General features: G+C 42.5%; 1 protein-coding gene and 1 long non-coding RNA gene across 3 annotated transcripts in view; one reads left to right on the forward strand and one right to left on the reverse strand.

Moving 5' to 3' along the window:
• Nucleotides 1-2,686: 2,686 nt before the first annotated feature.
• Nucleotides 2,687-7,285, reverse strand: LOC123333569. The gene is made up of 2 exons (XR_006550944.1): nt 7,227-7,285; nt 2,687-4,535 (listed from the first exon to the last, which is right to left on the reverse strand). It is a non-coding gene; the product is annotated as an uncharacterized LOC123333569 (long non-coding RNA).
• A 6,929-nt stretch (nt 7,286-14,214) lies between these two features.
• Nucleotides 14,215-21,155, forward strand: part of UBE4B (ubiquitination factor E4B) — a 121,741-nt gene continuing 114,800 nt past the window's right edge. Inside the window, exon 1 of one of the 2 annotated variants that reach the window (XM_006076707.4) lies at nt 14,215-14,959. In XM_006076707.4, the coding sequence (XP_006076769.1) occupies nt 14,936-14,959 (24 nt within the window). In that variant the 5' untranslated portion in view covers nt 14,215-14,935. The remainder of the gene's footprint in view (nt 14,960-21,155) is intronic. The other variant, XM_006076708.4, reaches the window with a different exon arrangement.

Consider the following 21,155-nt stretch of genomic DNA (forward strand, 5'->3'; position numbering starts at 1 on the left):
AGATCAAATTGCCAACATCTGCTGGATCATTGAAAAAGCAAGAGAGTTCCAGAAAAACATCTATTTCTGCTTTATTGACTATGCCAAAGCTTTTGATTGTGTAGATTACAATAAACTGTGGAAAATTCTGAAAGAAATGGGAATAACAGACCACCTGACCTGCCTCTTGAGAAACTTATATGCAGGTCAGGAAGCAACAGTTAGAACTGGACATGGAACAACAGGCTGGTTCCAAATAGGAAAAGGAGTACGTCAAGGCTGTATATTGTCACCCTGCTTATTTAACTTATATGCAGAGTACATCATGAGAAACGCTAGGCTGGAAGAAGCACGAGCTGGAATCAAGATTGCCGGGAGAAATATCAATAACCTGATATATGCAGATGACACCACCCTTATGGCAGAAAGTGAAGAGGAACTAAAAAGCCTCTTGATGAAAGTGAAAGTGGAGAGTGAAAAAGTTGGCTTAAAGCTCAACATTCAGAAAACAAAGATTATGGCATCCGGTCCCATCACTTCATGGGAAATAGATGGGGAAACAGGGGAAACAATGTCAGACTTTATTTTTTTGGGCTCCAAAATCACTGCAGATGGTGACTGCAGCCATGAAATTAAAAGACGCTTCCTCCTTGGAAGGAAAGTTATGACCAACCTAGATAGCATATTCAAAAGCAGAGACATTACTTTGCCAAGAAAGGTCCGTCTAGTCAAGGCCATGGTTTTTCCAGTGGTCATGTATGGATGTGAGAGTTGGACTGTGAAGAAAGCTGAACACTGAAGAATTGATGCTTTTGAACTGTGGTGTTGGAGAAGACTCTTGAGAGTCCCTTGGACTGCAAGGAGATCCAACCAGTTCATTCTAAAGGAGATCAGTCCTGAATATTCATTGGAAGGACTGATGCTGAAGCTGAAACTCCAATACTTTGGCCTCCTCATGCGAAGAGTTGACTCATTGGAAAAGACCCTGATGCTGGGAGGGACTGGGAGCAGGAGGAGAAGGGGTCGACAGAGCATGAGATGGCTGGATGGCATCACTGACTCGATGGACATGAGTTTGAGTAAATTCCGGGAGTTGGTGTTGGACAGGGGGGCCTGGCATGCTGCGATTTATGGGGTCACAATAGTCAGACACAACTGAGCAACTGAACTGAACTGAACTGAACTGAAACATGTTGGATCTTAGTTACCTGACCAGGGATTGAACCCATGTCCCCTGCATTGGCAGGCGGATTCTTAATCACTGGACCACCAATGAAGTAAGAATTCAAAGTCTGGGCTTCAGAGTCTATACTTGTAATTGTAAACTTTTGCTGGAGAATGTTTAATATTTCCCACATAATGAATCATTTCATCCTGGGTCAACTTTGCTGCTTCATAAAATGTTGCACCTTGTTCCTCATGCACACTTCTCCCCTTACATCTGCTATCTTGGCCATTAGAACACCAGGAGACTGTCTATGAGAAAACTCTCAATTACTCATTTCTTCATTCCTTCCATAAACACTTTGTGCTTGTACGTGCAGGTTGTTTGGAACCCAGGGACACTTAAGATGCTATGAAGTTAAACTTTGTATATTCCAAGGCTCCATACAAACAGCAGTTTTATCCCTAGGTCCAGGTCACTGATCCTGAATTCAGATGTGTTGGTTTCTAACTATAGTAGTGAGGTGAGGAAAGAACTTGACAAAAAGTAAGTTGAAAACAACTCTCCATCTTCGGATTCTGTGAGTTACATTTTTTTTCCTGAAGGCTCCACATCATCTCCCAGGATAAGGCATGGCCTTCAGGACAAGATGTGCCAGATTCTGGTTTTGACTTGCCAACCAGCTGGGTCAAATAAAAAACTTGATTAAGACCACTGCTGCTGCTAAGTCGCTTCGGTCGTGTCCGACTCTGTGTGACCACATAGACGGCAGCCCACCAGGCTCTGCTGCCCCTGGGATTCTCTAGGCAAGAACACTGGAGTGGGTTGCCATTTCCTTCTCCAATGCATGAAAGTGAAAAGTGAAAGTGAAGTCACTCAGTCGTTTCAAACTCTTAGCAACCCCATGGACTGCAGCCCATAAGGCCCCTCCGTCCATGGGATTTTCCAGGCAAGAGTACTGGAGTGGGGTGCCATGGGCTTCTCCCGATTAAGACCACTATCATATGTCAATTACACTTCACTAAAACCGAAATGAAAACATTTTAAGCTCAATGTTTCTATTGTTCATAAAGAAACTTCATGGATTTTGACTCTGCATCTCTCAAGTTTTTATTTAAAAGGAGCACTGATCAAAGATCTTTCCATGAAATCACTAGCAGATGTTGGCACTTCAGACAACAGCAAGAAAGACTCATCCTTAGCAAAAGAATACCTCTGTTATCTACATACTCTGGATGCACTTAAAGAAAAAGGAAGGAAGAGGATGGGGAGGAGGACAAGCAATTCAACTTGGCTTGTAATAAAAATGCAATTACTTAGAATAAGATTCTTGTTTGTGTGTTTTTTTTTTCTTAATTTTAATAGCTTTATTGAATTGCAATTTACATACCATAAAATTCACCTATTATAAAGTATACAGTGTAATCATTTTTAGTCTATTTATAGTTGTGCAACCATCCTCACCATCTAGTTTCAGAGCAAGTCCATCACTTCAAAAAGTCGATCCCGCTTGCTGACTATTACTACTTTACTTTATATAAAAAATTATTTATTTATTTAGCTGCCTTGGGTCTTAGTTGCAGAATCGTTTACTTATGACATGTGAACAAAGCTGCAGCATGTGGAATCTAGTTCCCTGACCAAGGATTGAACCCAGGCCCCCTGCATTGGGAGCGCTGAGTCTTAGCCACTGGGCCACCACGGAAGTCCCACTACTGTTACTTTATAACCTCTTCTTCTGGAGTTTCAGACCTTGACCTCAGTAGATACACTTAAAATGAATGCTATTTATGATTGCACTGCAGTTTGCAGGATCTTCTTTCCAGACCAGGGATTGAACTGGGGCAGGCAGTAAAATCATTAAGTCCTAACCTCTGGACCGCCAGGGGATTCCCAATGAATGCTTTCTATATTCACTCCTGTTTCTTCCAAGGGCAAGAAGCTCTACTTTATTTTCTGAGATCTTTTATAGGATATTATTTTCCCTAATTTTCCTGGCCTCCCTTCTTTTGAAAGTTCTTCAGTTTGCCACAGATGACAGGTTGTTTCTGAAACTTACCTGATGTACTCATTAGTATTCAATTATATCTTCTGGGTGCAATATTTTGGGCCCTTTGCAAAACAGTCTTCTAACAAGTAACAATTAACAAGCTTTAGTTTAGGTTGTTTAACAGGTACATTTCCAATCCTATCTCCCTCCATGAAAATGTTTTCTGTGAATATAAAAATCAGTAGCCATAAAATTAGGTGAATTTTTTTTTTTTTATGAGGAGTTGTAGATTTACCTCATCACTTTGAAGAGTGTTTATCTATGAATAAAGGCAAGGAAATGATCACCATGGAAATCAGGGCAGTGACCTCACTAGACATAAAGGACAGGGTTGTGACTGAGAGGTGACTACGGTCTACTAAAGCAGGATTCCTTGGAAGGCGGTGAATATACAGGTTTACCTTATAATCATCTTTATGCATATTTCTGTATATGTGTTACATTTCACAAGAAAACATTTGTTTTTTAATAGAGAAAAAAAGATACCCCTAGAGAAATGGATAAACGTTAAAGATCTTTCACTGTTTGCTCTGGTATTTTTATTGTTGGCACAATTTTCCAGAAACAAAGGCACTATCTCCGTGATTAAGTCCAGTTGTGGAGAAATGTTCTAGAACATCACTTAAAAATGTTGTTTCTCACACTGTTTCTCAGAATTGTGCAAACTAAAACTGTATCCTGGAATCTCATACATGTTTTCTGATCTCTTAAAACATAATGTTGATGAAAATGTGATTCTTATGTAATTGCAAAAAGTTGAAATGTGTGTATGTTTTACAGTTTACATCATTGATTTACCTTCTTTGTAATGGTTGCCTTGAAGGCTTAGTTGTCCCGAGGCATGTGGGATCTTAGTTCCCTAACCAGGGATCAAACCTATGTCCCTGCATTGCAAGGGGATTCTTAACCATTGGATCACCTCAATTGTTCTTAAACACACACACTGCTGGAAGTTGCCAGAGGCAGGAATATGCTGTCTTTATCCTTCCCTCATATTGAACTTATAGCCTTATAAAACAAAACAAATTATACTTTTTTGAATGCTTTCCCAAATTCAGTGTATAAATTTTTTTTTGCCTCTGTTGGGTCTGTTGTGATGTCAGCCAGGTCACATTTGAAGCTACTGGAAATATTAAGAGAGGAGAAGTAGGGGAATGGGACACAATTAGTATTTTTTAGTTTGTGATGTACTTCACTCTTCTCCTCAACCCCCCTTTTTTTAGTTAAAAAAATATTGTTTCCAAACCGCTTGAATCTGGTGTGAGTGACTTATTCTTCTGTGAGGTGGTTTCTTCTATCATGTTCCATTCTTATGCTTGCTGACAGATTATCAGTTCTTTTCTAAGAGCAGAGAGAGAGGAAAGTAGGTGACATGATGAAAATATAGACAACAGGAGTTTTATGCAGATAATATCCTTCACTTAATGAGGAAATATAGATATTGAGTTTGAGATTAGTTCATCTGATTACAAACATGTTAAATCTTGTTTTTATTCAAATGCAACTGTTCATTAGGTTTTAAAAATTAAGTGAAACTTTTAATATTAAATTTTAAGTATATATAACAGGAATAGAAATTTTTTTATTGAAAAGAGATGGAGTCAGCTCATTTGGCTGTAAAATGAAATGTGGGGTCAAGATGTTCCAGCTTTTCAGGAGATCGTTTTAAAATGTGGGGCAATATTGACATTAGTTGAGATCGTTGGGAGGAAGGCTGTTGAACAGATTACCTTCAGAATACCTGCCTGCTTCAGTGACTCAGAGCAATGCCCTCCAAACCAGATATAATAGTCTCTTTATCCTGTTGGTTTCTCTAGTGCTTTCCTGGAACTTGTGTGTGTGTGTGTGTGTGTGTGTGTGTGTGTGTGTGAGATCTTAGCTCTCTGGGGATTGAACCCAGACTTTCAGCAGTGAAGGTGCAGAGTCCTAACCACCAGACTGCCAGGGAATTCCTCCTTATAATTTCTTTTATGGCAGTTAAACACATTGTGGGCTTCCCTGATAGATCAGTTGGTAAAGAATTAGCCTGCAAGACAGGAGACCCCAGTTTCATTCCTGGGTTGGGAAGATCCTCTGGAGAAGGGATAGGCTACCCACTCCAGTATCTTGGGCTTCCCTTGTGGCTTAGCTGGTAAAGAATCTGCTTGCAATGCAGGAGATCTGGGTTGGATCCCTGGGTTGGGAAGATCCCCTGGAGAAGGGAAAGGCTACCCACTGTATAGTCCATGGGGTCGCAGAGAGTTGGACATGACTGAGCAACTTTCACTAACACTTTGTGCCATTTCTTATAGTTGTGTATGTGTTCTGGAGTTTGTTTTTAACTTTTACATTTTTTAACTTTATTGAAGCATACTTGATGCACAATGCTATGTTAGTTTCAGGTATACAGCACAGTGATTCAGCTATATAAATATATATGTGTATATACATATATTCAGAGAAGGCAACGGCACCCCACTCCAGTACTCTTGCCTGGAAAATCCCATGGATGGAGGAGCCTGGTAGGCTGCAGTCCATGGGGTCTCGAAGAGTCTGACACAACTGAGTGACTTCACTTTCACTTTTTACTTTCATGCACTGGAGAAGGAAATGGCAACCCACTCCAGTGTTCTTGCCTGGAGAATCGCAGGGACGGGAGAGCCTGGTGGGCTGCCGTCTATGGGGTCGCACAGAGTTGGACACGACTGAAGCGACTTAGCAGTAGCAGCAGCATATACATAGATTATTTTTCATATTATTTTCCCTTATAGGTTATTACAAAATATTGAGTATAATATTGTGCTACATGTAGATCCTATTTTATATATAGTAGTGTGTATCTAGGGCTTCCCTGGTGGCTCAGATGGTAAAGAATCCACCTGCAATGCAGGAGACCTGGGTTCAATCCTCGGGTTGGAAAGATCCCATGGAGGAGGGCATGGCAACCCACTCCAGTATTCTTGCCTGGAGAGTCCCATGGACAGAGGAGCCTGGCGGCCTACAGTCCATGAGGTCACAAGGAGTAGGACACGACTGAGTGACCAAGCACAGCACAGCACAGTGTGTGTCTGATAACCCCAACCTCCTAGTTTTTCCCTTCCTCCCCTTTCCTTTCTGGTAACCATAAGTTTGTTTTCTATGCCTGTGGGTCTATTTCTGTTTTGTAAATAAATTCATTTGTATCTTTTTTGTTCAATTCCACATATAAGTGATATCATACGATAATTTATCTTTCTCTGTCTTACTTACTTCACTTAGTATGATAATCTCTAGTTGCATCCATATTCCTATAAATGGCATTTTTTAATATGGCTAAGTAGTATTCCATTTATATATGTATCACATCTTCTTTTCCTATTCATCTGTTGATGGACATTAGTTTGTTTCCATGTCTTGGCTATTGTAAATAGTGCTGCAGTCAACACTGGGATGCATGTATCTTTTTGAATCATAGTTTTCTCTGGATATATATATGCCTAGGAGAATTGTGTATGTGTTTGATTTCTCTCTTTGACTGTATCTTATGTGCAGGAGAACACTTAGCATGTCTTATTTACCAGTTCATCTTTGTATCTTGCATAGTGCTTTGCTCATCATAGGGTTTCGATAAGTTGTTACTAAGTTCATGAATAGATGATAGACTGAGTCAGCAGCACTGGTTTTCTTTCTTGGCTTTGGTTAACCACATCTGCTGAGTGTATCAAACAACCCCAGACATGAGGCAAAACCAAGTAATCTTATGAAAATAAAATCATACTCTAAGCAAGAGAAATTCTGAATCTTAAGCCCAAGTAAGAGTCAGAATAGACAAATTTCAAGTAGTTCACTCTTAGAGATATTAAGTGAATCACAGGCATTACCTGTGATGATAGGCAGAAATGATACCTAATGATCTACAAGCCTTCATGAAACAGTAGACATTCTATGGTGGTATCATTTTAGGCAAGAAGACAGTGAAAAATCTAGAAAATTGCTCACATCAAACCCACAGCAGTAGCAAACAAGATATAGTCTTTAGAGGCTTTACATAAGAAAAAGCTTGCTACTATTTACCTTTCAAGAGGAAATGTGTGTGTGTACTAGTCACTTCAGTCGTGTCTGGTTCTTCGCACTGTAGCCAACCAGGCTTCTCTGTTCATGGAACTGTCCAGGCAAGAATACTGGAGTGAGTTGCCACACCCTCCTTCAGGGGATCTTCTTCACCCAGGGATCCAATCTTCATCTCCTGCATTAGCAGGCAGATTCTTTACCACCAGTGCCCACTGGGAGCCTTTTCCAATTCATAAGATAAGAAGGTAAAGGATTCAAAGAAGACATCAACAATATACAGAATCTACTTTTCCCTAAATATTCAAAAAGTTCCTTCTCTACCAATAATTCCCATTAAAATACAAGACAGACTGTTACTTCTTCCACTATGAAAGGCAAAACACTTTTATAAACTTCTCCTTCTAGCTACCATCCCATTTATTTGCTCTCTTGCCACAAAACTTCTCTAAAACATTTTTTTTTTCATTTTATTTTATTTTGGCTCTGCTGGGGCTTAGTTGCAGTGTGAGGGGGCTCCTCTAGCTGTGGAGTACGTGCTCTGGAATGCACGGGCTCAGTAGTTTCAGAGCTCGGGCTCTCTAGTTGTGGTGCATGGGCTGAATCTTGGTTCCTAGTTCCCCAATCTGACCTGGGATTGAACCCCATCCCCTGCGTTGGAAGGTGGGTTCTTGACTACTGGACCACTAGGGAAGTCCCCTGCCACAAAACTTCTTGAGAGAGTCATCTATCCTGCATTCTTTCCTACATACACCCTGATCAGGTTCCTGCCCCATGAATCCACCAAAACTGCTACATAAGTCATGAAAGAGCTGCTTGTTGGTAAATTCAATGGACAATCTCCATCTTCATCTTGCATCACTTATCAGCAGTGTTTGAAATAACTGTTATCACCTCTGTCTTTCAACACTTTGTTCACTTGGCAGATACCACAGTCTTCTGGTTTTCCACCAACTACAGACAAGTCATTGTCAGTCTCCTTTGCTGATTTCTTTCCACTCCTTGTTTCTTCATGTTGGATGTCCCAGGCTCAGTCTGGAGACCTCTTTCTTACTGGGCTTCCCTGGTGGCTCAGACACTAAAGAATCTGCCTGTAAGGCAGTAGACCCAGGTTTGATCCCTGGGTTAGGAAGCTCCCCTGGAGAAAAGAATGGCTACCCACTCCAGTATTCTTGCCTAGAGAATTCCATGGACAGGGGAGCCCTTACAGTGCATGCGGTTGAAACGAGTCAGACATGACTGAGTGACTAACAGTTTCAATTTCTTCCCATAGTCACTCAACTCACCTCATGACTTTGGATTTCATCTATGCATCGGAGATGCTCAACTGATGTCTCTAGTCTGGATTTGTCTCCAGATCTGTATGGCCAGCCACCTACTTGACATCTTTACTTTGAAGTCTACTAGATATCTTAGACTTAATATGCCCCAAACTGAACTTCCAATCTCCCCTTAAAGTCTACTCCACCCACAGTCTTCCCCATCTAATGAATGGCAACTTCTCTTTCTAATAGTAGTTGGAATCATCCTTGACCTCTCTCATTTTTCTCATTCTCCTGCCCACTCCCAAATTCTGTTGGCTGTTTCTTCAAGACATATCCAGAGTGGCTGATTCATTTTGCTGTGCAGCAGAGGTTGACATGGCATTGTAAAGTAAGTATACTCCAATCAATTTTTCTTAAAAAAATCCACTTCTCTCTGCCTTCACCACTGCCACCTTGGTCTGAGCCCTCAGCACCTCTTACCTGTACCATTGCATCTCCCACCTGACTGGGCTCTGTGCTTCTATCTCTTGTTCCCTACAGTCTGTTTTCAATATAGCATCGAGAGAGTGATCCTTTTAAAACACCAGGGAGATCAGATCACTCCTCTGTTCAAAATATTCCAATAGGTCCCATCTTAGAATAAAAAGCCACAGACATCCCCTTCTACTTTCCCTAACACTCATTCTGCTTTGGCCACACTGGCCACTTGCCAGGCCTATTCCTAACTCAGGGCTTTCTATTCCCCCTAATCCTCATGCTCTCCCGCTGATGTCTACTTAGTTCACTTCTTCCATCCCTTCAGGTCTTTCTTCAAATGCTACTTGCTGACTTAGTACTTCTCTGACCACCTTTTTTTTTAAATTAATTTTTTAAATGGAGTATAGTTGATTTATATTGTTGTGTTAGTTTCTGCTGTACAGCAAAATAAATCAGCCATACATTTACATATGTGTGCATGTGCTAAGTTGCTTCAATCGTGTCTGACTCTGTGTGACCCTTATGGACTGCAGCCTGCTAGGCTCCTCTGTTCATGGGATTCTCTAGACAAGAATACTGGAGTGGTTTGCTGTGCCCTCCTTCAGGGGATCTGCCCAACCTAGGGATCGAACCTGCATCTCTTACATCTAACTTACATTGGCAGGTGGGTTCTTTACCACTAGCATTGCCTGGGAAGCCACATCCACTCTCTTCTAGACTCCATTCCTATATAGGTCATTACAGAGCCCTGAATAGAGTTCCCTGGGCTATACAATAGGTTCTTATTATTAGTTACTTTTTATATGAGTATCGTGTACATGTCAATCCCAATCTCCCAGTTTATTCCCCACCCCATTATCCCATTTGGTCACCATAAGTGAGTTCTCCACATCTGTGACTCAATTTCTGTTTTGTAAAAAGGTTCATTTCTATGACCATCCTCTTTAAAATAGAAACACTGATCTCCAGCATTATTTCCCTTTTTGGACTTATTTTAATCTCTAGCACTTATGTTGGCAGACAGAAGAGGGCTTGGCACTGAGCCTGCGGCTCTACAATATTTAAAGCTTGAGGGAAAAAAGCAGCAAATGAACCTAAAGAAGAACTTTCAGTGAGGCAAGAGGAAACCCAGGAAACTGTGACCTCATGAAAGGCAATAACGGGGAAAAGTGTTTCAGAAGTGCTCATCTGAATCGAATGTGACTGAGATGCTGATAAATATTGGACACAAGTGAAACTGGTCTTAGGAGATCTCAACAAGAAAATTTTCTCAGAATGGCACAGACAGAGGATAGACTGCACTGAAGAGTAAGGGAGGAATGGAAATAATAAGTATATATGTGGGCTCAGTCATGTTCCACTCTTTTGCGACCCTATGGACTGTGTAGCTGCCAGGCTCCTCTGTCCATGGGATTCTCCAGGCAAGAATACTGGAGTAGGTTGCCATTACCTTCTCCAGGGGATCTTCCAGACCCAGTGATCAAACCCACATCTCGTACATCTCCTGCATTGGCAGGTGGATTCCTTACCACTATGTCACTTGGGAAGCCTGGAAATAACATGCAAAATAGCTTTTGAGATGTTTTGCTGTCAAGGGAATCAAAGAAAAGAGGCATAGCCCAAAGTAGATGTAGGGTCAAGGTAGGGTTTTTAAAGTTAGTGTTCCTAGAGCAGAAATGTGTCCAGTGGGGAGACAGAAATTGATGGTGCAGAAGAAAGAGGATAAATCTTGGACCAAAGTCCTTAAGAAGGTGGGAGGGGGAGGAATCCAGAGTTCAGTGCAGGGGTTGACCCTTGATGAAAATAAAAGTGTGAGTTGCTTAGCTGTGTCCCACTCTTTGCGACCCCATGGACTATAGCCCACCAGGTTCCTCTGTCCATGGTATTCTCCGGGCAAGAATACTGGAGTGGGTTACCATTTCCTTCTCTAGGGAATCTTCCCGACGCAGGGATTGAACCCAGGTTTCCCACGCTGCTGGCAGATTCTTTACCATCTGAGCTACTAGCTCGTAGTGTTCCCCCATGTTTCAGTGAGTAAAGAACATGCCTGCAATGCAGGAGACACAGGAGATGCAGGCTCGATCCCTGGTTGGGAAGATCCCCTGGAGAAGGAAATGGCAATACACTCCAGTATTTTTGCCTGGGAAATAAATGCATTTAAAAATAAAAAGTTAAAAAAAAAGTGGTGAGATAGCTTTAAAGGTGAACTCTGTCATAAATTCAAAATGTCATAAATCAGACTTCCCTGGTGGATCAGTGGTAAAGAATCTGCCTGCCAATGCAGGAGACATGGGTTCAACCTCTGGTCTGGGAAGATCCCACATGCCATGGAGCAACTAGGCCCATGCGCCACAACTACTGAGCCAGCACTCAGGGCCCAGGAACCACAACTACCAAGCCCATGTGCTGCACCTGCTGAAGTGCACGTGCCCCAGAGCCTGGGGTCCACAACATTGCACGCCGCAACAAGGAGAAGCCTGAGCACCACAACCAGAGAGTAGCCCCCACTCACGGCAACTGGAGAGAAGAGGCCATGCAGCACAAAGACCCAGCACAGCTGAAAGCAAATAAATAAAATTATTTTAAGAAGTCATAAATCATAAAATGTTAAAGCAGGATAGGACATGGAGTTCCTGGTAAACAAATTACTGTGACATAATCTTCACAGTATCACTACTCAGTAAATAGTAATTTATCTTGTGGTTTTTGAATACTCATTTTGTGCTAGATATTGTGTCCTTGTAATACATAGTCAGAGATATTTGGGAGATAGGGAAAGAATTCAGAAGGAAGATTCCTGATCATTTCCCCATTTCATTTGGGGCAGCCCATTTAACAGTTTCACTTTCTCCAGCAACAAAATGAAAAGGATATTTCCTATTATATTTGAATATTATTATGGTGGAATGTTTGTGTTCCCCTTCAAGTTCATATGTTGAAACCCCACCAACGTAATGGTATTATTTCAGGAGGTTATTAAGACTAGGGCTTCCCTGGTGGATCAGATGGTAAGGAATCTGCCCACAGACCAGGGTTCAATCCCTGGGTCAGGAAGATCGCCTGGAGAAGGGAATGGCTACCCATTCCAGAGTTCTGACAAAACATGGTCCATGGGAGAATAGAATGGAAAACCACTTCAGTATTCTTGCCTTGAGAACCCCATCAACAGTATGAAAAGGCAAAAAGATATGACACTGAAAGATGAACTCCCCAGGTTGGTAAGTGCCTAATATGCTACTGGAGAAGAGTGGAGAAATAACTTCAGAAAGAATGAAGAGACAGAGCCAAAGCAAAAACAGTGCCTACTTGTGGATGTGACTGGTGATGAAAGTAGAGTCTGATGCTATAAAGAACAATGTTGCAGAGGAACCTGGAATGTTAGATCCATGAATCAAGGTCAATTGGAAGTGGTCAAACAGGAAATGGCAAGAGTGAACATCAACATTTTAGGAATCAGGCTCCTCTGTCCACGGGATTTCCCAGACAAGAATACTGGAGTGGGTTGCCATTTTCTTCTCTAAGGGATCTTCCTGACCCAGGGATCGAATCTGCATCTCTCACTCCTCATGCATTGATAGGCAGGCAGGTTCTTTACCACTAGTGCCATCCATGAAATTAGCCAAAATAGATTAGTGGTTGCCCCAAGAGAGGGGAGGGAAAAATGGGAAGTGACTGTTAACAGGCATAGGGTTTCTTTCTGGGGTGATGAAATGTTCTGGAATTAGTGATGATGGCTGAATAACTGTGAATTTTCTAAGACCATCGTATACTTTAAATGGGTGAATTGTATGAAATACAAATTATATCGCAATGACTGTGTTAAATGTACTAAAATACCAATGTCGCCAGAAGTCTAACCTCTGACTTACACAGAATTCCTTTTTTGGACAGCAGATAATATGCAAAGACATGCAGTCTAAGTTTACTTACAAATTCCTTACATACCTAGCTGTCAGGTTACTATTTTAAGTAAATAGCAGGAAAAAAAATTGTGGCTCTTTTAATTTAGGAATGCAATTTTTTAAATTATGGTGAAGTAAACCATCCCAAACAGTATATTCTTCATACAAGGTAAAATCTGTAATTTCATGATACTGTTAAACGTTGACTGCTGTTTAGATTTGTATATTATAAAATATTTGCATTCTTCAGAGACCAGATTGATGGTCGCCAGAGACGGACAGTGCGTGGGCAAAATGGAGGTCAAAGGGTACAAACTCAGTTATAGCAGTCCCTGGGGATGTAATGTACAGCATGGAGACTATAATTAGCAATACTGTAGCATTCGTTTGAAAGTTGTTAGGAGAATAAGTCTTTAAACTGCTCAGTCCAAGGGAAAAAAAACACACAAAACTATGTGTGCTGATGGATGTTAACTTAAACTTATGTGGTTATTATTTCCCAATATATACATATGTCAAATCATTGTACACCTAAAAACACAGTATGTTGCTATGTCAATTACATTTATTTCAATTAAAATTTTTGCATTCTTGTTCAGGTAAGGACAATGGTTTCCTTTTCTTGGCTCCACAAGTCTGCCTTGTATATGCACTTCATAATTTTCTTGGTCTCAAACCGATTTATACTTTCAAATTTGCCATCATTTTGGAACACCCTTTTTTATTTAAAAAAAATCTGAAACTCTCTAAAAGGACAAAGCAAAATGAAGTTCTATTTGTGTTCAAGTTTTCTTCTAAATGGGCTTTCTCTGGGAAGGTGTAAGAGTCTACGCTGAAGTTTTTCAAAATGTGAGCAGTTAGGGTGATAGTGAACGCTCACCCCAGAAAGCAGACATTTTTCGTTTTCTTTGATTTCGTTTGGGCAGCATCGTGTATAGTCCAGGCGTTTATGAGTCGCTAAAGGGAAAAACCTGGAAACTAAGGAGCTGCTGCGGGCCGGGGTCGCCAGCAGGCGTCCCCTTCTGGCCAATCTTCCTGTTGTCTGCGCAGCCACCCAGCCCCGCGGCCTCCGCCATCGCCCGCCCGCGTGGCGGTCCCGGCAATCTACCTGGGCCCGGCCTGCCGCGCCCCCGCCCGCGCCGTCGCCATGGCACCGCGCCGCCCCGCCCCCTCGGCGCTCCGCCGGCCCGCCCGCGGCCCCACTCGCCCCTCCCTCTGCCCCGCGCTGCTGCGGGGGAGAGGGTGGGGTGGAGGCGGGAGGAGACGCAGGCGAGAGGAAGTAGGCGGTGCGACGCCCGCGGCCCATTGGCTGCCTCATGCTAGGGCCAGAAGCCCCGCCTCTCTGGAGAGGTCACGTGATCCCTTTCAAAGATGGCCGCCCTGTTGTTTTGATGAATAATACTTGGTGGGGCGAGGGGTAAGAGTAGGGGTGGAGGGGTAGGCGGATTTACTCTACCAGCGAAAACATCGAGAGTCCGGTCCTCCCCCTCCCCCCTGCCCAAGCTCCACCGTGGAGGAGGGGCGTGGCCGGCTTGCTTTGGGAGGGGAGGAGCTTCCCTCCTCAGTGCTGGGCTCTGCCTGGGCGGCTGTGGGGTCGCCTTACCTCCGGGCACCCACTCTGCAGTTGAACACTTCCCGCCAGGGTCAAAGGGTAGGAAGGAGAGCAGGATCTGCTGAGGAAGCGCAGCTACCGCGCCACCACCACGAAGACCCAGCAGGCTCCGGGCACGAGGCGAGCTGGAGACCGAGCTCCTTGTCTGGGTAACCTGGAAAGCAGAGGGTAAATAAGTGGCGCCTTAAGATAAACCCTGTAGCAGCAGCAGTGGCGGTCAAAGGAGGCTGCTGGAGACGGCAGCAGCTGTAGGAGTCTCTGGGGCGATTGGAGTGACCGACGCCAAGGCATTTCAGTGCCTCTCGTGTTCTTATTTTTTAACCTCTGACTATGCAATTCTGAAACCTCCCCCATTCGGGGGACCAGACAGCCCGATAGACACCTACCACTCTCCTCCCGCCCTGGTCTCAAAGAACGGAAGATCTCTTCCTAACGCCTTTAACCATTAAGAGGAAAGCGATGGAGGAGCTGAGCGCTGATGAGGTGAGGAGGTTGGGGGACACCTTGGGAGATTAGTTGGCAACTCTTTGGCGCTTTGGGTAGGCATGATACTGCGCCAGTGGTGCCTGGCCCTTTGGTCAGCGATGGAGCTGACATCTAAGAATAAAATGAGTCCCTAAGAGGGTCTCCGATTGTATTCTCTTATATTTCTTTGCCTTTTTTTGCATCCTGTATTCCATTTGCCTTTTTTCGAGTTTTCTTTTAGAGTCTAAAGAAGAGGAGAACATATTGAGGTTTTTATTCTTTTTTTCAGGGTATTTAAGCTAGAAGGGCTAGATTTACATCAGGTTGAGAGTGTGTGTGTGTGTGTGTGTGTGTGTGTGTGTGTACACGCGCCTGCGCGCGCACGGACGTGTGCGCGCGGGCGCCTTACTGCAGAGATTGAAAGAATAATTTTGGGTGGAATCAGAATGTATGGGTGTATGTTTTTAAATGGATTTGAAATCCCGAGTATGTGTGGACACTTCATTGTATAAGTTGACTGAACATTACGTGTGTGTTTGGGGGTGGCCTACAAACAGATTCTTTGATATTTAACAAAATGTGTATCTTCTCAATAGCTTAGTGAATTACAGTTAAAATTTAGCAGTTTAACAGACCAGTAATGGCTTCTGGCGTACTTCTCTTGCAGCGTGATTTTTTCTAGTTTTTGTCCCTTTCAAACTCGTGTTTTGCTGTAGCAGACACTGAACAGGAAGCAAATGGAAGCAAATGACTTTGAAAATTCCCCCTATTATCATTTCTGAAAGGATTATTACAGATCCCTTTCTGGATGTTTTCTAGATTATTTAATAATAATCTTAAAAACTGGCATTTAGGGTACAGGGAATTTCCTGTGATTCTGTTGACTGCCCACCCCCCTTTAAAAAAAAAAACAAATTGAGTTTCTTTCAGGACCCCTCCTGACCTCTTTGTCTTCCACCTACCATTTCTTCCACTGGTTCTTGTAAAACTTCTGTCCGTACAGTATTAGGAAAGTAGTTGTCAGTCAGGTTGGTTGTACTGTAAAACTTCCATGCTTCAGTTTTTGCTACAGAGTAGTCAATATGTTTACCTAGAGACTAAAATTCTCCAGAGTGAAGCAGGCAAGTTGGGGGCTAAGGGTCAGGTAGGAAAGGAAGCAAATAATTTTGTTGCTTTGATACCTGGCTGTTTAGAAAGTCAGGATTACCCATTCTGTGTTACTGACTCTGTTTTCTAAATGCATCAGTAATGTAATCTTAAATTAGAAAAATATTGAACAGCTTCTTTCATGTAGGAACTATCAAGAGATCCTCTTAGAGGCATTTCGTTTTGTGTTGTTTTTTTAAAAGTGCACCCCCCTTAAAAAAATATTAATCCTCATGGATCATTTATCTTAAGGCCAAGAGTTTTTAAGTAGTAGAAATTACATTTTTCTTGACATTCTCTAAATAGTTCCTGGTTTAGAAGTTTTTACATTCTTGAGTTTTCACCAAGAAATTGTTTTCAAACCATTAAAGTATACAAACCAGTTAAAGAACTGTATAATCTGAACTGCAGCTTTTCACTTTACCCAGTCCTTGAGGGAAGGTATTAACTTTTTTGACCATATAAGGAACAAATGTAATCATTGTGGAGGAGATAGATATTTTTCAAGGTCAACAGAATATTAAATATGAAAAATTTAATTCACTAATACAAGATCAATATAAAATTATGTTCAACAAATTAGTTGGCCTGACCACAAAGGGACAGTTCAGTAATTTTACTCTCAACAGAATCTAGAACAGATCTTTTTTGGGAAAAAAAGTTTAAATTTTTAAAAAATCCATGTCCTTTAATTCTGGGATTAGGTGAACAGTTCTTAACAGAAACATTTCTGAAGCTTTTGCCTTATTGTTGCTCTTTTGGTGGAAACTTGTGTCATAGGTGTGGTAGGCGACATTGATTCGGTTGGATAACATTTATGTTGTTGAAAATTCAAACATGCATCTCAGGGTGTAAAACAGTCAACACAGTGACCTTTCAATCTAAATTAGGGAATCAGGTAAGACAGGATTTTATATTTTAGCAAAATGGAAATAGATGAGAATGTAATCCATGAAAAATAGAGGCTGCTATAACCAGGCTAGGGCTTCCCTCGTAGCTCAGTTGGATAAGAATCTGCCTGCAGTGCAGGAGACCTAGGTTTGATTCCTGGGTCGGGAAGATCCCCTGGAGAAGGAAATGGCAACCCACTCCAGTATTGTTGCCTGGAGAATTCCATGGACAGAGGAGCCCGGTGGGCTACATTCCTTGGAGTCATAAAAGTCAGACATGATGTAGCTACTAATCATCATCATCATCGCCAGGCTAGTAGCTTTAGGAGATTGTACATTATGGCTACTTTTTGGTCCCTCTCATTGATCACCTTGAATTCTTGTACTTTTCCTGTCTTGTGCTTTTAAGGAGAGTATTTCTTTAACTTCATTGCTGTTTCTATAGCACATAGAGCAGATCCATGACTAAGTTTATTCTCTCCAGGAACCGCATTTCAAGGCGTTATTATCTACAGTGCATTCATCCTGTACCCTGCTCATGTTTGTTTATTTGTTTTAATACCAAAATAATGCTGTGATTTGAGCAGGTATTTTAAACTGTTTTCAACTGTGGTGATGATGTGTTTTCATGGAAATGATGTGCTTTGCTTTGCTTTGTTTGTTTTTTTGCAAAATCTTTATGACCTAGTTCATCTTCAAGAGAGCTGGCTGGGATTCAGGGTGTGGTAAAGGTTTTAGAAGTTGTCTTCCTTCCCAAATGCAGAATGTGTGACCTTGGATATTTTAGCAGTTTTTTCGGTGGAAGGGGACCGATATTTATTAACAGTCTTAGAAGCCTGCTCTGTGCCAGTCACTTTATAACCATTGTTTCATTTGATAAAACAGAGCAGTTCAGCAGGTCCTTCAAATTTCCTTGTTTTATAGGTGAAGCAACTGAGATTTAGGTTAAGTTCATAGTGCCCTGGCTTAGAAGTGGCAGAATTGGAGTTCATACCCAGGGTTCCTGATCTAAAAGCTCTTATTACTGTATTTTACTGCCTAACAACTGGCAATAAATTCACCACAGCTTCTCTATAAATATCCTACTAACATGCTTGATCTGCATAACTTTGCTGTAAAAGTGTTGTTCTTCATGAATTCATTCATGATGTGATCAAGTTTATAGTCTTTTTGGTGCTGACTCTCATCACACTCCTCCAATTATCATTCACTCAACAACTGTTTTTTAAAAAGATGCTGTACATCCCCAGCAATGTATTAGGTAGGTTAAGAGAAGCAGTCTTTTTCTTAAAGAAATTATTATGGGATTGGGGGATGGGTAGGGCTAGGTAGGAGTCCAGCAATTACAACACAGGGTGCTAAGAGCTATTTTGGACATGTGCACAGTAAGACTCCTAAGAAAATCAAGAAGGGAACCCTGGTGGGATAACATCTTAGTGAAGACTTTCAAGAAAAAGTGATGCTTGGGGACTTCCCTGGTGTGTTCCAGTGGTTAAGACTCTGCCCTCCCACCACAGAGGGCACAGATTTGATCCCTGGTTGGGGAACTAGGAACCCGGATGACTCATGAGTGCCCCCCCCCCCCAAAAAAAAAAAGGAAAACTGATCTTTATACTGAGCAGTAGTTGTCAGGCAAAGGGCTCTTGGAATGGACTGTGAAACTGGGGAGCTCAGGAAACTGCAAATAGTGGGCCTGGAGATAGGATTTGTTGGGGAGTGGCTACAGGCAGACAGGCACCAGATCTCAGACAGTATTCAGAAATGCTCAGGCGTTTGAACTTTCTCAGTAAGACTGTAACAAGCCTTTGAGGGGTTTTAAGGGATTAGATGACTGGCAAGGTGTCGAAGGTAGGTGGAAAGAAGCTGGCTGCAGGCTGGGAGATGCATTCAGAGATTGCTATTGCTATTGAGGAGCCAAGCAATGGAGTCCAAAGGCCTTGGCAGTGGGAATGGAGGAGAGCAGACAGGAGAAATTTTGAGGATCTAAGTTAAGCCACTTCTGATGTTCAGGTTGATGTGAAGGATGTGGAGGCAGGGGAGGAAAGAAAAAGATAACTCCTTGATTTCTAGTTTGAGAGAAGGATGGATTGGAGGAGAGAGAAGAAATTCTAGACAAGGAGCAGATTGTGGAGAAAGAAGATACTTGTTTGGGTCACTGAAAGATGACCCAACATAGAGGCCCCTACCCCTGGCCTTTCTACTCTAGCATCTCCATTTCTGACCATTTGTTTGTAACAGGCTTCATGACCTAAGCTCACTTTTTTCCCCAGGAGATAATTGCTGCCCCTCACTTTATAACCAGGATTCTCCTGAAGCCTGGTAGGAGAGTGGAATGTTACCTCTCCAGACCCTTTCTCAACTCTTTTTGGTTCATTTTAGCTAAGAGACAGAGAATGGTAATGATGTTAGCTGATATTTATGAATTCTTAATATGTGCTAAGCACTTAACTTGCTCAATAAAGTTGGTACTCTTATCCCCTTTTTACAGATAAGAAAATTGAGGCTGATAGCAATTAAGCAGTTTGCCAAAAAGTACACAACTAGGAAGTGGTAGAACCTGGATTCTAATCCAGAGTCAGATTCCAGAGTTCTTAATCCCATTACTAAACTTCTTCCAAAAGAATAATCTGAGCAAGTTGTAATGGTTATGGCATTTTTATTTTCCCTTTTGAGATGGAAACTGGAAGCATTAACCCCTTGTTATCATTAAGAGTGGAGCTCATCAAGTAGCCTTCTACTCTTTTAGGGGGAAAAGACCACAAGATTTCTGATGAGGGGGTCCTTGGCCTTTGCTTCGTGCACAGAGCATTTTCTGAGACAGTACTTGGGGTGTGTCTAGGTGGAGACAGCTTCTTGTAGCAGCTCCTTCAATGATGTTTGCTCTTTACTTGCTATATGTCAGATACCACGTGAGACTTGCTGGTATGGGACTTCTTTCTGGTGGGAGGAGACGTGATAAATATCCACATAAGGTGTCATTTGGTGGGCTTCCCTGCTGGTCCAGTGGTTAAGAATCCTCCTTGCTGTGCAAGGGACACCAGTTCGATCCTTGGTCCAGCCAGATCCCACATGCCTCGGAGCAGCTAAGCCTGTGAGCCCCAGCTGCTGGAGCCTGTGTACCCTAGAGCCTGTGCTCCACAACAAGAGAAGCCACTGTAATGAGAAGCCCTCACATCGCAACTAGAGAAAAGCCCGCTTGCATCAGCGAAGACCCAGTGCAGCCAAAAATAAAGAAATAAATATTTTTAAAAGATGTCATATGGTGATGGTACCATGGAGAAAGATAAAATAGGCTATAAAGGGATGGAGAGCAGTAAGGATAAGAGAAGTGTGTGCAATTTTGGGAGGTGACTTATGGAAAAAAATTTAAAAGATGACGGAGCCATCTGGGGGAAGAGTGTTCGAAAGAATAGGGGACAGCAGAAACCAGGGGCACGTCCCCTGCTGCTTCAGGAACACCATGGGGGTCAAGTGTGGTTGGAGCTGAGCAAGGACACAGTGGCAGGAGGTGAAGTCATTCACTTACTCGAGAAACCTTTACTGAGTTCTAACTGGGTTTCAGTCAGTTCTAAGACGCTCCCTGTGCCGTGCTACCGTGCTAAGTCGCTTCAGTTGTGTGTGACTCGATGACCCTATGGACTGTAGCCCACCAGGCTCCTCTGTCCATGGGATTCTCCAGGCAAGAATACTGAAGTGAGTTGCCATTTCTGTCTCCAGGGGATCTTCCTGACCCAGGGATTGAACTCACGTCTCTTAAGTCTTCTGCATTGACAGGAGGGTCCTTTACCACTAGCACCACCAGTTTTAGTCAGTTCTGAGATGCTCCCCACCCCGTTTTTTTTCCTTTACCTTTTCGAATCTTTGAGCTTGGGATGCTTCTTGATGTAATCGTGGCTGACCAGGTGGCAGTTGTGACACAGTTGTCATTTCCTGCTTATGTGCAGACCTGGTTATACCTGTTCATGGTGTTGGCCTTCAGTTGAGCACTATGCATGATCAGTTTAGTTGCCATGTTAAATGCATGCATGTTCAGTCACTCAGTTGTGTCTGATTCTATTCTGATCTCATGGGCTGTAACCCTTTCGGCTCCTCTGTCCCTGGGATTTCCCAGGCAAGAATACTGGAGTGAGTTGCCATTTCCTCCTCCAGGGGATCTTCCTGACCCAGGGATCAAACCC

The sequence above is a fragment of the Bubalus bubalis genome, chromosome 5 (genome assembly GCF_019923935.1).
Source record: "Bubalus bubalis isolate 160015118507 breed Murrah chromosome 5, NDDB_SH_1, whole genome shotgun sequence".
NCBI lineage: Eukaryota > Metazoa > Chordata > Mammalia > Artiodactyla > Bovidae > Bubalus > Bubalus bubalis.